General features: G+C 32.0%; 2 protein-coding genes across 5 annotated transcripts; one reads left to right on the top strand and one right to left on the bottom strand.

Annotated features, from left to right (window-relative positions):
- The first annotated feature begins 3,327 nt into the window (after positions 1–3,327).
- Positions 3,328–9,325, top strand: LOC140980636 (uncharacterized). Of its 2 annotated transcripts, none has more exons than XM_073446588.1 (9): positions 3,328–3,785; positions 4,364–4,545; positions 5,375–5,553; positions 6,269–6,530; positions 6,622–6,694; positions 7,064–7,100; positions 7,257–7,328; positions 7,818–8,142; positions 8,784–9,325. In XM_073446588.1, exons 1-9 carry the CDS (start codon positions 3,674–3,676, stop codon positions 9,210–9,212), a joined length of 1,671 nt encoding a protein of 556 aa, XP_073302689.1. In that variant the 5' UTR covers positions 3,328–3,673; the 3' UTR covers positions 9,213–9,325. The 2 variants fall into 2 exon arrangements, with proteins under 2 accessions (XP_073302689.1, XP_073302688.1); XM_073446587.1 differs by having other exon boundaries at positions 3,330–3,785; positions 6,269–6,553; positions 6,636–6,694.
- Positions 9,326–9,679: 354 nt separating this feature from the next.
- On the bottom strand, positions 9,680–12,816 carry LOC140980637 (uncharacterized). 3 transcript variants are annotated; one of them, XM_073446590.1, is made up of 8 exons: positions 12,679–12,816; positions 11,561–11,897; positions 11,349–11,420; positions 11,174–11,241; positions 10,913–11,063; positions 10,456–10,536; positions 10,283–10,372; positions 9,680–9,976 (listed from the first exon to the last, which is right to left on the bottom strand). In XM_073446590.1, the coding sequence occupies exons 2-8, from the start codon at positions 11,810–11,812 to the stop codon at positions 9,896–9,898; spliced, it is 795 nt and encodes a 264-aa protein (XP_073302691.1). In that variant the 5' UTR covers positions 11,813–11,897; positions 12,679–12,816; the 3' UTR covers positions 9,680–9,895. The 3 variants fall into 3 exon arrangements, with proteins under 3 accessions (XP_073302691.1, XP_073302690.1, XP_073302692.1); XM_073446589.1 differs by having other exon boundaries at positions 12,469–12,813; XM_073446591.1 differs by having other exon boundaries at positions 12,540–12,813.
- Positions 12,817–13,391: the final 575 nt, after the last annotated feature.

Genomic DNA, 13,391 nt, shown 5'->3' with positions numbered 1-13,391 from the left:
AATAAAATTAAGAGAATAGTAAATTTTTCTAAAATCAAAATCACAATGTATTTAAATGGAGTGCATATAGTGACAGTCAAATAAAATTCTCTTAATTAACTAAATTATCATAATGATGTTAAAATAAAACCCCTAAACTTGTTATTAAGTTAAATATCAATTGTGTTTTTGCTAACTTTTAACTCCTTGCGAATTTTGTTTAACTTTTTCTTTTTTTAGAATAGATATCACACATCAACTCAAATATTTTAAACTGTATAGTAGCTCAATCATCATGATTCGATCGATGTATCCAACAAAGACAATTATTGCACTCCAACAATATCAATAATTACACTAATTGCAATATATGAGAATTGATCTCATGACTTTGACTCTTATATATACCAATTGTAGGATCATGCATTTGCCGCTTTACCAAATGTTATAACCAGGGTAACGATGCAACATTAAATAAAATCTTTTAAAATCATAAAACAATTCAAACGTCACATTTCGATTGTTATACCTTACATAAACAATTATTGCACCTAACAAATTTGATATAGTTGTTATTTTACATTCTAGAAATCATTTTTCTAAATCAAATTTATTCTCACTAATCAAATAATTTCATCGAACACAAAGTAGTTTTAATTACTAATAATAATTTAAACACAAATTAATATTAATTGTTAGGATGACCACTATATGTCCTCACCTATGCTTCATTAAATTGCAATCATAATGATAATGCACAATTAATTGGTAAACATAACTTAGTTAATTTATTAAGTGAATAATATTAAATAACAATTTTGTTATTTTGAAATGTGAAAAATAGCTTATATATATTTAAATTCATCATATATAATGCTAAATTAATTAATATGTAGAAAAGAGAAAAATTGTTTTTTGTGTATGTAATTTCATCATATACAATTAGAAATTAATTAATAGGTTGAAAAGAACACACAATATAACAAATAATATATTATATATGATGATTTCGTAATAGAATAATGTTAATATAATCATATTTTGTATTATGTTTAGAACGCAATTGAAAATTGATAACAAAATATATAATAATAGAAACTTTAATTTTAAAAACATTTTTTTTATCTAAAATATTATCATAATACATAATGAATCATAAGTGAAATCACTAAATTATTGAGTAACTATTTATTTAATTATTACTTAAATCAATTTATTGGAATTTGTCAAAAATTTAGCATTTTTTATCATCTACATAAAAATATAAAGAGCTTCATAAATTCATTGATATTAATTTAAAATTTTAATTTAAATACATAAAAAAATTCTTAAGTTCCTAAAAAAATTATTTTATAGTTATATCTGAAATATTAAACATTTTATTAAAAGTTTTTTTCTTATCAGCTATATAAAAATATCAAGAGTTTCACAAATTTATAGACATTAATTAGTAAAAATAACTTAAATTAAATATATAAAATTTATAAAAAATAATATAACGTGTTTATAATATTATGAAAAAATTGAAAAATATAGTTGAAGAACTCACAAATTTTATTAGTTATATTTTAAAAATTAAAGCGAGTTACACCCATATATGGTACAAGGTTTTCTACCCCGCAATGAGATTTACAAGTAGTAAAACCACAATTAAAAAATAATTCATTAAAAAAGTAATTTGAGAAAAGTATTGCAAAATTGCAATCACAGAATAATTTTACGTTAAAAAAATATTCTTATAAATAATCTTTAACATATTTCAATATCTACAAAATATACGATGCTTCTTAGTTCATATTTTAAAATCAATTTCTTATAAAAGTGACTTATTTATATGTAAAATAAAAGAAAATATAAGATATAAATATGAAATATTCATTAGCAATTATGAAGAAATACACTAATTTTAATAACAAATTTTAGCAGCAACAAAAAAAATCATGGGTAAATTGATAAATTCAACATGCATTAATATCCAAAGGCATTTAAGATACACAATAAATTATAAAAGAATCCATTAAAAATTTATTGATTTAATTTGCTAAATTAAATGAATAAGGGTATATTAAAACATTCACAATTAGAAGTGATATATTTATATATATGTTAGATGTTAGATTTTACTAAGAAATGTAAATAAATAATTTTTCTGGCCTAAAATTAAAAAAAAAATAGGAATGTGTATTAATGTTCAAATCCATTTAAGATGGACAATGAATTACAAAAAACTCCTAAAAAAACATATTAATTTAATTTGCTAATTTAAATTAACAAGAAAATTTAATTAAATAATTTTTTTTGGCATAAAAGTTAGGAAAGAAAGAGGAATGTGTATTAATGTCCAAATTCATTTAAGATGGACAATGAATTGCAAAAAAAACTTTAAGATAACCTATTAATTTGTTTGCTAACTTATATTAAATTAAATTAAATAAATGAACAAGGACAAATAAGAAAATTCACAAATGAAAGTGGTATATTTATATGTAATGTTAGATATTTATTCATTTAGTTATGACAATAATTAGATTTCCTTGGGAAAAAATGACGGTCAAAATAATAGTATTTTCACATTTATTTTTTGTACAAATATATCAAACTATATAAATTATTTTCTAACAAGAAATTTATAAAATCTATCAAAACTAAGAACAAAAACTGTTTTCACTCATGAGATTTATGTGATTCACTAATCACTACTTATAAATGGTAATTCATTATCAAATTAAATCATTTTTATCCAAAGTTTTCATTAATACATTTGAGGTAAAATTCAAACCTTAACTTTTCCAATAAAAATAACTAATCACTTTGTCATATAAAATATATTATAAAGCTTTTGGTATAAAATCGCAAATAAAAATTTAATAAGAGGGAGTAGAATTAGATTTATAAAAAATTTAAAAATTGTATATTAATTCTGATCACCATATTTATTTTTAATGTATGAAACTGAACGAGTTTCTATTTAATTTAACGAAATTTGTGGTAAAAAAGAAAGGAAAATTGGCCTTCAGTCCCCAGCTGTCGATTTTTTTTTTGTTCAGTCCCTAGGTACTTTTTTAATATCACATTTCCACATGAAGTGTAACAAATTTTGTATGACATAGTACCACAATTTTGTGAGTAGGGAGTGAACAAAAAAAAAATATTTTGATTTGAGATTTTTCATAACTTCCAAAAAAAATCAAATGCCTCATTTTTTAATCAATTAAAACTAAAATTCAAAAATAGTAAATTACTTGAACTAATAATAATGACGAATAAGGACAAGAGCCTAAAAAGCAAAGCTCGAGTCTTTCAGAACATCACCGCTGCTTCTTTATTCATTCACTTGCTCCATTTACAACCCCGTCCCTTTCAGCCCCACCCCTACTTACGCTCCATATATATATATATATATAGATGTATGTATATGTAGATATATGTATATTCATCTTTCTCTCCTCTGAGGAGATCTTTGTTTAACAAGGTTTCTCCAAGATTTGCGTTCGTTTACAAATCCAACCCTTTTTTTTTTGGAAGGGAAAAACGTAATCGTAACAGAAAGAAAATGTGAAATGAATGACCCCTTTATGTGTGACAAGGAAAATAATAAACGCATGATATGATTTCTTTTTATCAGAATGAGGATTTCTTGATGCTGCAGTGGTCTCATATGAATGGTTGATGTGGGATTTGCTGCTTTAAGAATATGGAACCGAGGGCCCTTTCGTTCTTGGCTGTTATTTTCATTGCTCTCTCCATTTTCTTGAGCTCAAGCTTTGCACTTTCCAACCCAAGGGAACCTTTCAAGGCGTTCTTTGGTTGGTTTATTCTTCTCTTTGAGATTTTGGCCACTGGGTTGTGTTGATTTTTATTTTAATGTTGGTGTTGTTAATGTTCAAATTATATTGCTGGCAATTCGTAAATTCGTATGCGTTTTCTTGGATGATTTGGAAACTGGGATTCTATATTTTTGTAATTTTTTAGTGTCTTTAATGCGGTAGAGTAGTTTTTGGCGTAATCTAACCTTTTATTAACAATTATATACTGCATCTTACATTTCCTTTGTTTCTTTGATTCTAATGCTGGTTGGAGGTTAATAAAGTTTCTTTCTTTTTTTAGATCATTAATAAAGTTTCTTGAATTGCAATTAAGTAGCTGTGCGATTAAGTTCTAGTTTTTTTTATTGTCTTATGGAATGCTGTAGAATATTGAAATGGAAATTTGATTTGTATATTACAGTTTCTCTCACTATTGGGATTGCCTATTTTACACTCTTTCCAGATTATTTCAGAAATCTTACGTTAAATTTTCTGTCTTCATGGATATTAAATTCATTTTTGGCAATGAAGTTTCATTTCTTCTCAAAAATTTAATTTCAATTGCAACACATATGCAGGAGAAGAGAATTTGGGGTCATGGAAGGATGAAATATTAAGTGCGGCTGCAGAAGCTCCAGGGCCGGCCAACGATGTGAAAACTCTTATATTGGCAGGGAACAGGACAAAGAGGCCTGACATTCTAGCCGGATTTCATAAATACAGAGGTGGATGGGACATTGCCAACAGACATTATTGGGCTGTAATACCTGTTCTCCTTGCTTTATAATGACATCCGAGTTCTCTAATAATAATCACTTGAGAAGTTTTTCAATCAAGTTCATGTTTTAGCTTTCACTTGCATTAAGATGAAAAAGATTTTCACAGCCTAGTCAATACATTAAACGTGTATTCGCTCAATGGAGAAGTCAGGGATCACCTCACGCCTTCTTAACTGTCTGATAAAAATTAGGCCGATATATGTTGACATATGTGTCATCATTAATACAAGTCCTTAAAAAAGTTTAGGCAGTGTGTTTGATATAGAAATGTTGTGGATACTTTAGGAGAATTTGTGATTAAGCAAATGATACTGTGAACTATCTGATGTATAGCTATAATTGTCATTGATGTTAGTGCTTGTTTGTTATTTTTACACTCTAAAAAATCTGTTGCATTCTTGTGCAATAGTTTGCGAAGTACAAGAATTTTAAAATTTTTCTCGTTTGATTTGTTGAAAAGTCGTATTGCTAACCAATAATCTCGAGATAGAAAGCCTATCCTAAGGATGAATGCTATTCCTGCAGTCGATATTCTTTAAGACATTATGTTAATGAGAATCCTACTCGTAACTAATCTTACAAACTGAAGTAAAGTAGTAAACAATGATTGTTTTACGAGATGACGAGAGCAGTTTATAATCAATAATTTTTAATTAAATATCTGGTAATCAAGCGTCGGTATTAGCTTGTGACACATGTATTTTCATAACATGTATTTATGTTTTCCTAGTCAATCAATACTGCAGTGGTAAATGTTAATGTTAGTGCTTATGGCAATTTTTATATTAAGCTTATTTATATTTGTATCAGTCTGTCGGATTTACGGGTGCTGCAGCTTTCATTGTCGCTGGTTTGTGGTTTATTTCATTTGGCTTGGCTCTTATTATACATCATTTCTGTGGATGGAAAATATCTATCAATGGCAAAGAATCAAGCTGGTCACTCAGGATATGTCTTGTCCTGCTTATCATCTTCACCAGTTCTGCAGCGTAATAATCTAAACTCATACCATCTTGCTTTGATTAAATGTAACCATCAATGCTTGAACGTTTTTATTCAGAGTCCATTGTTAATTTGATTTGCTTGTTTTCAAGTCTTAGTCTGAAGTCTGTTTTATGCTGGCATCTTCTTTCTGTGTCGGATATTTACTTGTCCCGTTGTCCTTATCTGACAATTCTTGAGAGAATTGATGTGGTTTTGTGCAATCTGCAATCAATGTGACCGTGATGAACTCAATATCATTAGGGAAAAAAAAGATTTCAAGCATTCATCTCATGACCAAGGACGAGCTAGATATTGGGATTATATGATTTCAATACGTTCAATGCTAAGTAGTATTGCTTCTCTTACACTTTTATTCCAGTTCCGCTGCTTTATTTGATGCATATAATTAAAGGTCTTTTTTTTCCTTTGACGCCCAACTCGTATGGGGATATAAATTTGTTGCTGTATAAAAGGGGGTCGAAAATTATTGTCGCCTTTCTGTTGAAGGGAACTCTTCTGAAAACTTTTAGAAAATTACCTCATGGTTGATCTTTGCATCGTTAGAGTCGAGTACGCAAATTTATTTTAGACAAATCTCTGTAACTAAAATGTGATGCTCCCATTTTATAGTTTATGTCCATTTACTATTAATTTTTTAGTCGCTGGGTATTTTCTGCCGATTATATTGATTTTTTCTGTGAGCTGCTTCTTTGTCAACAGGATTGGATGTATTTTACTTTCTGTAGGACAGAATAAATTTCATGGAGAAGCATTTCATACTTTGAGCTATGTTGTAAACCAGTCAGAGTACACGGTGCAGACACTAAGAAATGTCACGGAATATTTGTCGCTGGCAAAAACTGTCAGCGTGGCCCAGATTTTCCTTCCTTCAGATGTCAAGGATGATATTGACCGGTTAAATGTGGAGTTAAACAGTGCAGCAGATACTTTGGAGCAGAAAACCAACGAAAACTCGGGAAAAGTACGAAAAATCTTCAATACAGAGTATGTTTATATACCACCTGTGGTATTTTTGTGACTAAATCTTCGACTCATGTTACATTTATAACTAGTCACCTTATTGTAGGAGAGCAGTACTAATAGCTGTTGCAGTGGTGATGCTCGTCATATCCATTCTAGGCCTTGGTACGTCTGCTAGTGTACCTAACATCCTATGCCAAACTGCTTTCGGACGAATTTTATCCTTAACCAGTAAAATCAAATGTTTGTCTATGACTTTTACTGGATTACAGAATAGCATCACAGTAACATTTTTCAAAAACAGTATCGAGAGGAGTGTAATGTCTACTGCTTTGATAAAAAACGAAAGGTTGAAAATGTCTATCATTTATATATACAATTTATTTGTTAACTGCTTTAAATGGTCCTTTCATAACTTGAATTTTTTTATTTTCCTAGCTCTTTTTATAAGTGGCCTAACTCTGGTCTACCAAATGAAATACTTGGTTCAGAACTTTAGATGTTATCTAATGAGTGTGTATTTTCTAATTGCAGTGCTATCTATCCTTGGCCATCAACATGCAATATACATGTTAGTGTCTTTGTTTATATTTTTTTTCTTCCTTTTATGCTTTGTCAGGTTATACAGTTGATTACATTATTAAATAAGAATTTCTTGAATTCAAGGAAAAGTATTCTAGAGTAACTGTGTTTGTAAATTTTCTTATGTTCCGTCATATTGCTGCAGATTCATCACTAGTGGATGGTTACTCGTTGCAGTTACATTCATTCTTTGTGGAGTTTTTGTTATTCTTAACAAGTAAGATACTTAATTTTGTTGCAGATGGACTTTTGTTTATGTTCTTTTAGGGTTTTAGACGGTTTTGATACAAGGTTCTGCATGAAGTAAAGGCTACCTTTTAGTGTTATGTTATTCAACTATGGATTTGGATAAGGCTTTAACAGATGAATACTTTTGACAGTTTTAGAAATTATGACCTATTCATACCCTTTTGTAAGAATGGTTAACTCATGGAATCATGCACTTAGATTATTGCAAAGTTAAGAAGGTTGAGTTTTTTTTCTTATATTCATTAGTTTCGTACGATGATATGCGTTTGTTCCTATGCGTACTTGATTTTGATACTTAATTACTTATGGGCCGTGTCCTCACGAAATGGTCAAAAATGGCATTTTCTGAATTGTGGGAGCAATCTCCATGTGCCCAAGTAATCTTCAAAATTTAGTCAATGCTCTTCATACAATTGTAAAGCTTCTGTGGCTGAAAATGGTGTATTCTCTGTTTCAGTGCAATCACCGACACATGCATGGCCATGAGCGAATGGGTCGAGAATCCTCATGCTGAAACTGCACTAAGCAACATCCTTCCTTGTGTTGACCAGAGAACTACTAACCAAACTCTATTCAAGAGCAAACAAGTGATCAATGATATCGTTAACATTGCCAATGGATTTGTAGGCTCTATTGCCAACTCAAATCCACGTCCACACGCTGCTTCAAATTATTACAACCAATCAGGTCCACTGATACCTCCACTGTGCTATCCTTATGACTCCCAGCTGCAAGATCGTTCATGTTCAGCTCAAGAAATTTCAGTTGACAATGCTTCTCTGGTAAGCATAGCTGATACAGTTGATACTTTTTTGCATCTCTTGCTACTATTTTGTATTCTCCGGAGAAAATTATTCAACGAGTGCGGCAAGGTGTTTTGCAATTTTAGGTAAATGCAAGGGACTATCTAGAATTTCCTAGGTGTTTGGTGGAGCCGAGTCATGCTCAAGCGGTCACCACCCGAACTTAAATCGATAAAATTCACCACTTGAGCACTTGAGCGTAATCTAGTAGTGAGTCAGCCTCAAGTCGACTCAAATGCTTATCGAGTCACTTGAATGCTAGCTCAAGAAGCTCGAGCACCAATCAATCTCTATCTCGAAAGAGGTTCCGGCGGTTAAAGTTTCCTTCAATATTCTTAAAAATTATATGCAAAACCAGATGTTTTATGAAATAGTACAATCACTTTAAATTAGATCGAACTTGTTTGTAAATAAATATCAGAGTTTAAGCAGGGGCACTCCAACCCAAGTAAAACATGAGCGAGTTTGACTCAATCTAGTACTTAAACTTGGTTTTAGCTAGCTCAAAGTGACTTCAAGGAAAGCTTGTACTCGCAAGTAGCTTGATTTACTTGAACCTCTCAAGTATGGCCAATAACTTGAGTATTAATTAACAGGCTTCTTTATCATGGCTACTACAGGTTTGGCAAAACTATACTTGCATGGTGTCAGCAAATAACCTTTGCAGCAGCGTCGGTAGACTCACTCCCAACATGTACGCTGAACTGGTGGCAGCAATAAACGTCAGCTATGCCCTTGAACACTATGCCCCGCCTCTCTTAAACTTTCAAAACTGTAATTTTGTACGTGATACTTTCAGAAACATAACCACAGACTATTGTCCTCCATTGGAGCACAATCTTCGTCTTGTAAATGCCGGATTAGCAGTTATATCAGTAGGAGTCATGCTGAGTCTTGCCCTGTGGATTCTGTACGCGAACCGCCCCCGAAGGGAGGAAGTGTTTGCTAAGATTTCATCAAGAATAAGAGGCAGCTTCAGTGGCAACAAAAGCAGATGTAGTGAGAATGTTGTAACATCAAGTTCAAATATTCCAGGGATTGGAGTTTAGGCTTAGATTTTAATCAAATGTTGGTATATTATATACTTACAAAACGTAGTAAATGGGATGGAATGTATTTTTCTTTTCGTGGGTAATGGGAATGAAATTTTGGTTGGAAGTCATTTTGCATAAATGCATATTATACTTTCGGCTATATGTTATTGTAAAATTATCATTATGATAATTCATTAGTTGTATATTTTTTTCCTTTTAAACAAATCACTTAAGCTTCTTATTTAATATTTTGTTTTCTGAATATCAAGTTAATCAATGTAAAATTTTTAAGACGACTTGTCACAAATTCCTTTATCAATCACTTGTGTTCGTTTTTTCATTTGGTACATGTGAATAGTGGTTATTTTTTTACACACGCAAGCTAGTTTGAATAATGGATGTTTTTGTTATAAATTTTGGATATCAAACAAATATTCTGTGACATCTATGAATGCCCGTTTTGGTTGAAGTTTTGCACAATCTTAACTTTAATTCTACGTGCTGCCAAAAAAACTTTAATTCTACGTAAATTTTATTTACAGAATGTATATATTTATTCACAAACGCATCTCCGAAGCTTCTCAACTAAAACCCAACCTAAAAATCTGCACTTGCTATTTCCTGTTCTTCTCTGTGGGCAGCATCCATGCTTTTTCATCAGCAAGAAGTACGAACAAAGGATCGATGAACGTGACAAGTTATTGTTCATCTATAACATGTGGCCGATGTAATGCCAATGGACCAGCTTCCTCATCAGATGGAGAGAATGGCAGATTTGCCTGTTAAAATAAATGCCACCACATGAGAAACTAAATGAGCAGGGTTTCCAGCTATTCATGGGGGGCATATATTGAATTTTTAATGTTTTCTTTTCCATATTATATAGCAAAATGCTGCTATATTTCTGATTACATTTTCCTATGTTTTAAGTGAGTTTAAAACACTATAAATGTTACTAGCTCAAGACTGGGCGAAACAACGATTCACATAAGAAAGCTCGTAGGAAGCAGTAAAAATAGACATTTCAGTAAGAACAAAGGTAGGGGAGTCCGAATAATAGAGTTGTGCGTGGCTATTAGATATACCTGTCGGTGTCGGCTACGTAGGATGGAAGTCACTGCTTTTAGTATTATGCAAATTGGCAGGATAATCCCAGTAACTCGCAGCATCAACAGCTGCAACACACACCGAAAAATAGGTTAATTATATCACAATGCTTGAAAATTTTTCGTTCTTCGTGTATACCATAGGAACTTACCATGATCAGTGTGAAAGAATAGTTCCCAGCTCGACTAACAATGACCGGAAGAGTATGTCGCAGGATCAAGAGAACCATGAACTGCACAACAGAAGACGTTAGTATGCATGCCACCAGATATGTAGCCAAGCTGTAAATTCTACAGTCTCTACACACTTTAAAACCAAGTATCCGTTATAGAAAGTCCAGCCCATGTGAATTTTTTTTGTCCATAATTTGAGCATTTCCCATCTTGCTACGAGGATACAAATCATTCTTCTTCTTGACCGTGTCTGATACTATTTCTAGAATGTGTTATCTACATTGAGCCACATCACCCATTTAAATAACCCACAAGGAAGTTAGTGGGTTGCGCTCAAAAGCACTTGATGCATCAGTGATAAGACAATTTGGAGCAAGGAGAATCAATCTTTTGAATGTCCAAAGAATTTCAAATAAAGAAAGGTAAGAGAATTACCAGCATGGCAACTGAGCGACAGCAAGCTATGCTTCGAGTAGTAGAAACTGAATACTCGTCATAGTCCAGATCAAGGAAACTTCTGTCTGTTGACACCATTGTAATAATATGAGGTTCGTTTGAGTCGCTTCTAGCAATTTGCCAATGTCCCCTGATAACAACCAGCTGATTTAGTGATGAGAAAAACTACATAAAGTTCTGAAAAACCCTTCTGCGACACATGCTAAATGAGATCAAAACTCAATATTAAGAAAAGGTTACCTCAAGTTCATTGGCAGTCCTCCCAAACGAAAAATGGGGGGTGGTGCCGTATATCCAGGCTTGAATTGCTGAAATTTACACAGAAATACACAATTTAGACAATGGTAAAAAAGATTTCAAAAGAGTCATAGAAGCTGAATTCACCTTTAAGAAATGCTAGAAACTAGAAGCTCACCTGATGGCAGATTTCACACATGGTGTCGCCTTTCTCGTTGCACCACCTCTGTATGCATTTACGGTGAGCATACTGAAAGTGAAGCAAAATAGAGGCACAAGCCGATCAATGTAGGCCGTTTCAATTGAAGGAATTCATGATAAGATTAACTGCGACATCATTAAACACAAATCTCCATGGCAGAAGCAAAACAAAAACTTAAAACAATCTACCTTTAAACTTCCACAGCAAGAGCAAGGTGTCTCCATATTTGAATCGAAATCTTCGTCCTGACATATCCTGCACTCCACCACTTCTCTTGATGACAGACTACCTTCAAAATCCTCATTGGATGAGCAACTAGTCGATGTACCATTGATTGTCGTAGGTGCCACATGATTCAAAAAATTCCTACTTTCAATAGCAGCCTCCAAAGTCGATTCGGTGAGCAAATGATCAACCAGAAAAACAAAGTGATCTCCCATCGTTTTGCAAATAAGGGCAATCCTCTTTTTGTGTGTATATATAGATATATATAAAAGCTCTATCCAATCAGTTCTCGTGGAGCACCTGATTATAACATAACAAGATATATGATGACTATAAGAAACTCACAACAAATACAGCAGAAATAATTATTACACATTATAATTACAACTTATTGCACAATCCGTGTTTATTAAATTGTCACATGTGTCTGTCCAATAATATGAATAAATGCTACAGGGGTTATGCATGTTAAACTAAAGCCTAGTAATAAAGGAAGCAGAGAAAGAGCATGCTGATAACAGAAAACAACCTCGAGGACAGAAAAAAGTTCTCAAATGAAAAATTTTAAGACCCAGTGAAAAAAAAGTAGAGGAGTTGAAGAAACAAAGCCGAATGATGATTCTTTAGTAGTCAAATATATTGTTTAAGCCATCTAAAGACAACCACAGGCTACAAGAAAAAGAATGAAAATACAAACAAAAGCTCGAATCAATAAGAAGGGAAAACATAAAAAATTGAAAACGACTGCTAAAATTCAGAAACATCAGGATGCTTTTCCTCAATAAAAAAATTGAAGGACTTTCTGAAGGAATCCGAAAACAGCCAACAATAACAAAAAGCCATATTAACAAAATCACTCAAAGAAACAAACCCAAGATTCCAAAACCATGGAAAGCACAGGAAGACATTTCAGAACGCCAGAAGAGGGAAAGTTGAACATACCCAGATAGGAAAAATGGGATCTTTTTATAACAAATATAGAGTTAGAGGCAAATAAAGAAGCCGAAATCACGCACAAAACGAGGGAATGAAAGGGAAGATGCTTAGAAAAAGTCACGAAGCTGAGGAAAAAGAGTCTTACAAGAAGGGGATCGGATGCCTGAAAGCCAAGAAATATGTCCTGTTTAGCAAAACCAGGGAATTGGTGAAGAAGGAAATTGAGAGTGTTTTCGACAGCACTTCAATTCAAATTCTCAGATGAACGATCGCAAATATATATATTTATATCACGAAAATCAAAATCTTTTCAAAAGTTAAATAGAAATTGTCTCGAGTCTTTCAAGCATGTCCCACCATGAATGCACGCGACACTTTCAAAATGAGCGTTTGAAGTTTTTTTTATGCCTTTCAAAATTTTGAGAAAAAAAAAATTTTAATTTCGGAAATATTGATGGAAACTAGACGATTGGGTCTCCTTTTCACCTGTATCGAGATCATTGAGTGTTTTAAACTTAATTCTTTATTTATTTTTTAATTGTTCCCGAAAATCTTACTCATTTTTGTCCCCCAACTTAAAACAGTAATCTGAAAACCATGTAAATTTGATAAACAACGTTAACAAATCATGTGCATTCGATCCAAAAAATATTGGAAGAAAAAAATAAAACTAGTGAGCATGTGGACACTTCAAATCTTCAATCTTTATTGGTTTACGAGTTGCTGCTTTGGATCGGTTTTACTTATTAATACATTTCATCTCGATATTTAATTGAATTTATTTCAATATTAGAAGGTTCAAATTAGTAGGATTTTATCAGAGGACAAAAGGTAGACGACGGTTTCATAGAGTTTTTA

Source organism: Primulina huaijiensis, chromosome 7 (assembly GCF_012295235.1).
Source record: "Primulina huaijiensis isolate GDHJ02 chromosome 7, ASM1229523v2, whole genome shotgun sequence".
NCBI lineage: Eukaryota > Viridiplantae > Streptophyta > Magnoliopsida > Lamiales > Gesneriaceae > Primulina > Primulina huaijiensis.
This window is presented reverse-complemented; position numbering and strand designations above follow the sequence as displayed.

Coding starts and splice junctions, on each gene's coding strand:
- LOC140980636 (XM_073446587.1), top strand. CDS start 3,674: ATGGAACCGAGGGCCCTTTCGTTCTTGGCTGTTATTTTCATTGCTCTC. Junction 3,786..4,363: donor ACCTTTCAAGGCGTTCTTTG/GTTGGTTTATTC, acceptor ACACATATGCAG/GAGAAGAGAATTTGGGGTCA. Junction 5,554..6,268: donor ATCTTCACCAGTTCTGCAGC/GTAATAATCTAA, acceptor CTTTGTCAACAG/GATTGGATGTATTTTACTTT.
- LOC140980637 (XM_073446590.1), bottom strand. CDS start 11,812: ATGGGAGATCACTTTGTTTTTCTGGTTGATCATTTGCTCACCGAATCG. Junction 11,064..11,173: donor GGACTGCCAATGAACTTGAG/GTAACCTTTTCT, acceptor GGTTGTTATCAG/GGGACATTGGCAAATTGCTA. Junction 9,977..10,282: donor TACGTAGCCGACACCGACAG/GTATATCTAATA, acceptor TTATTTTAACAG/GCAAATCTGCCATTCTCTCC.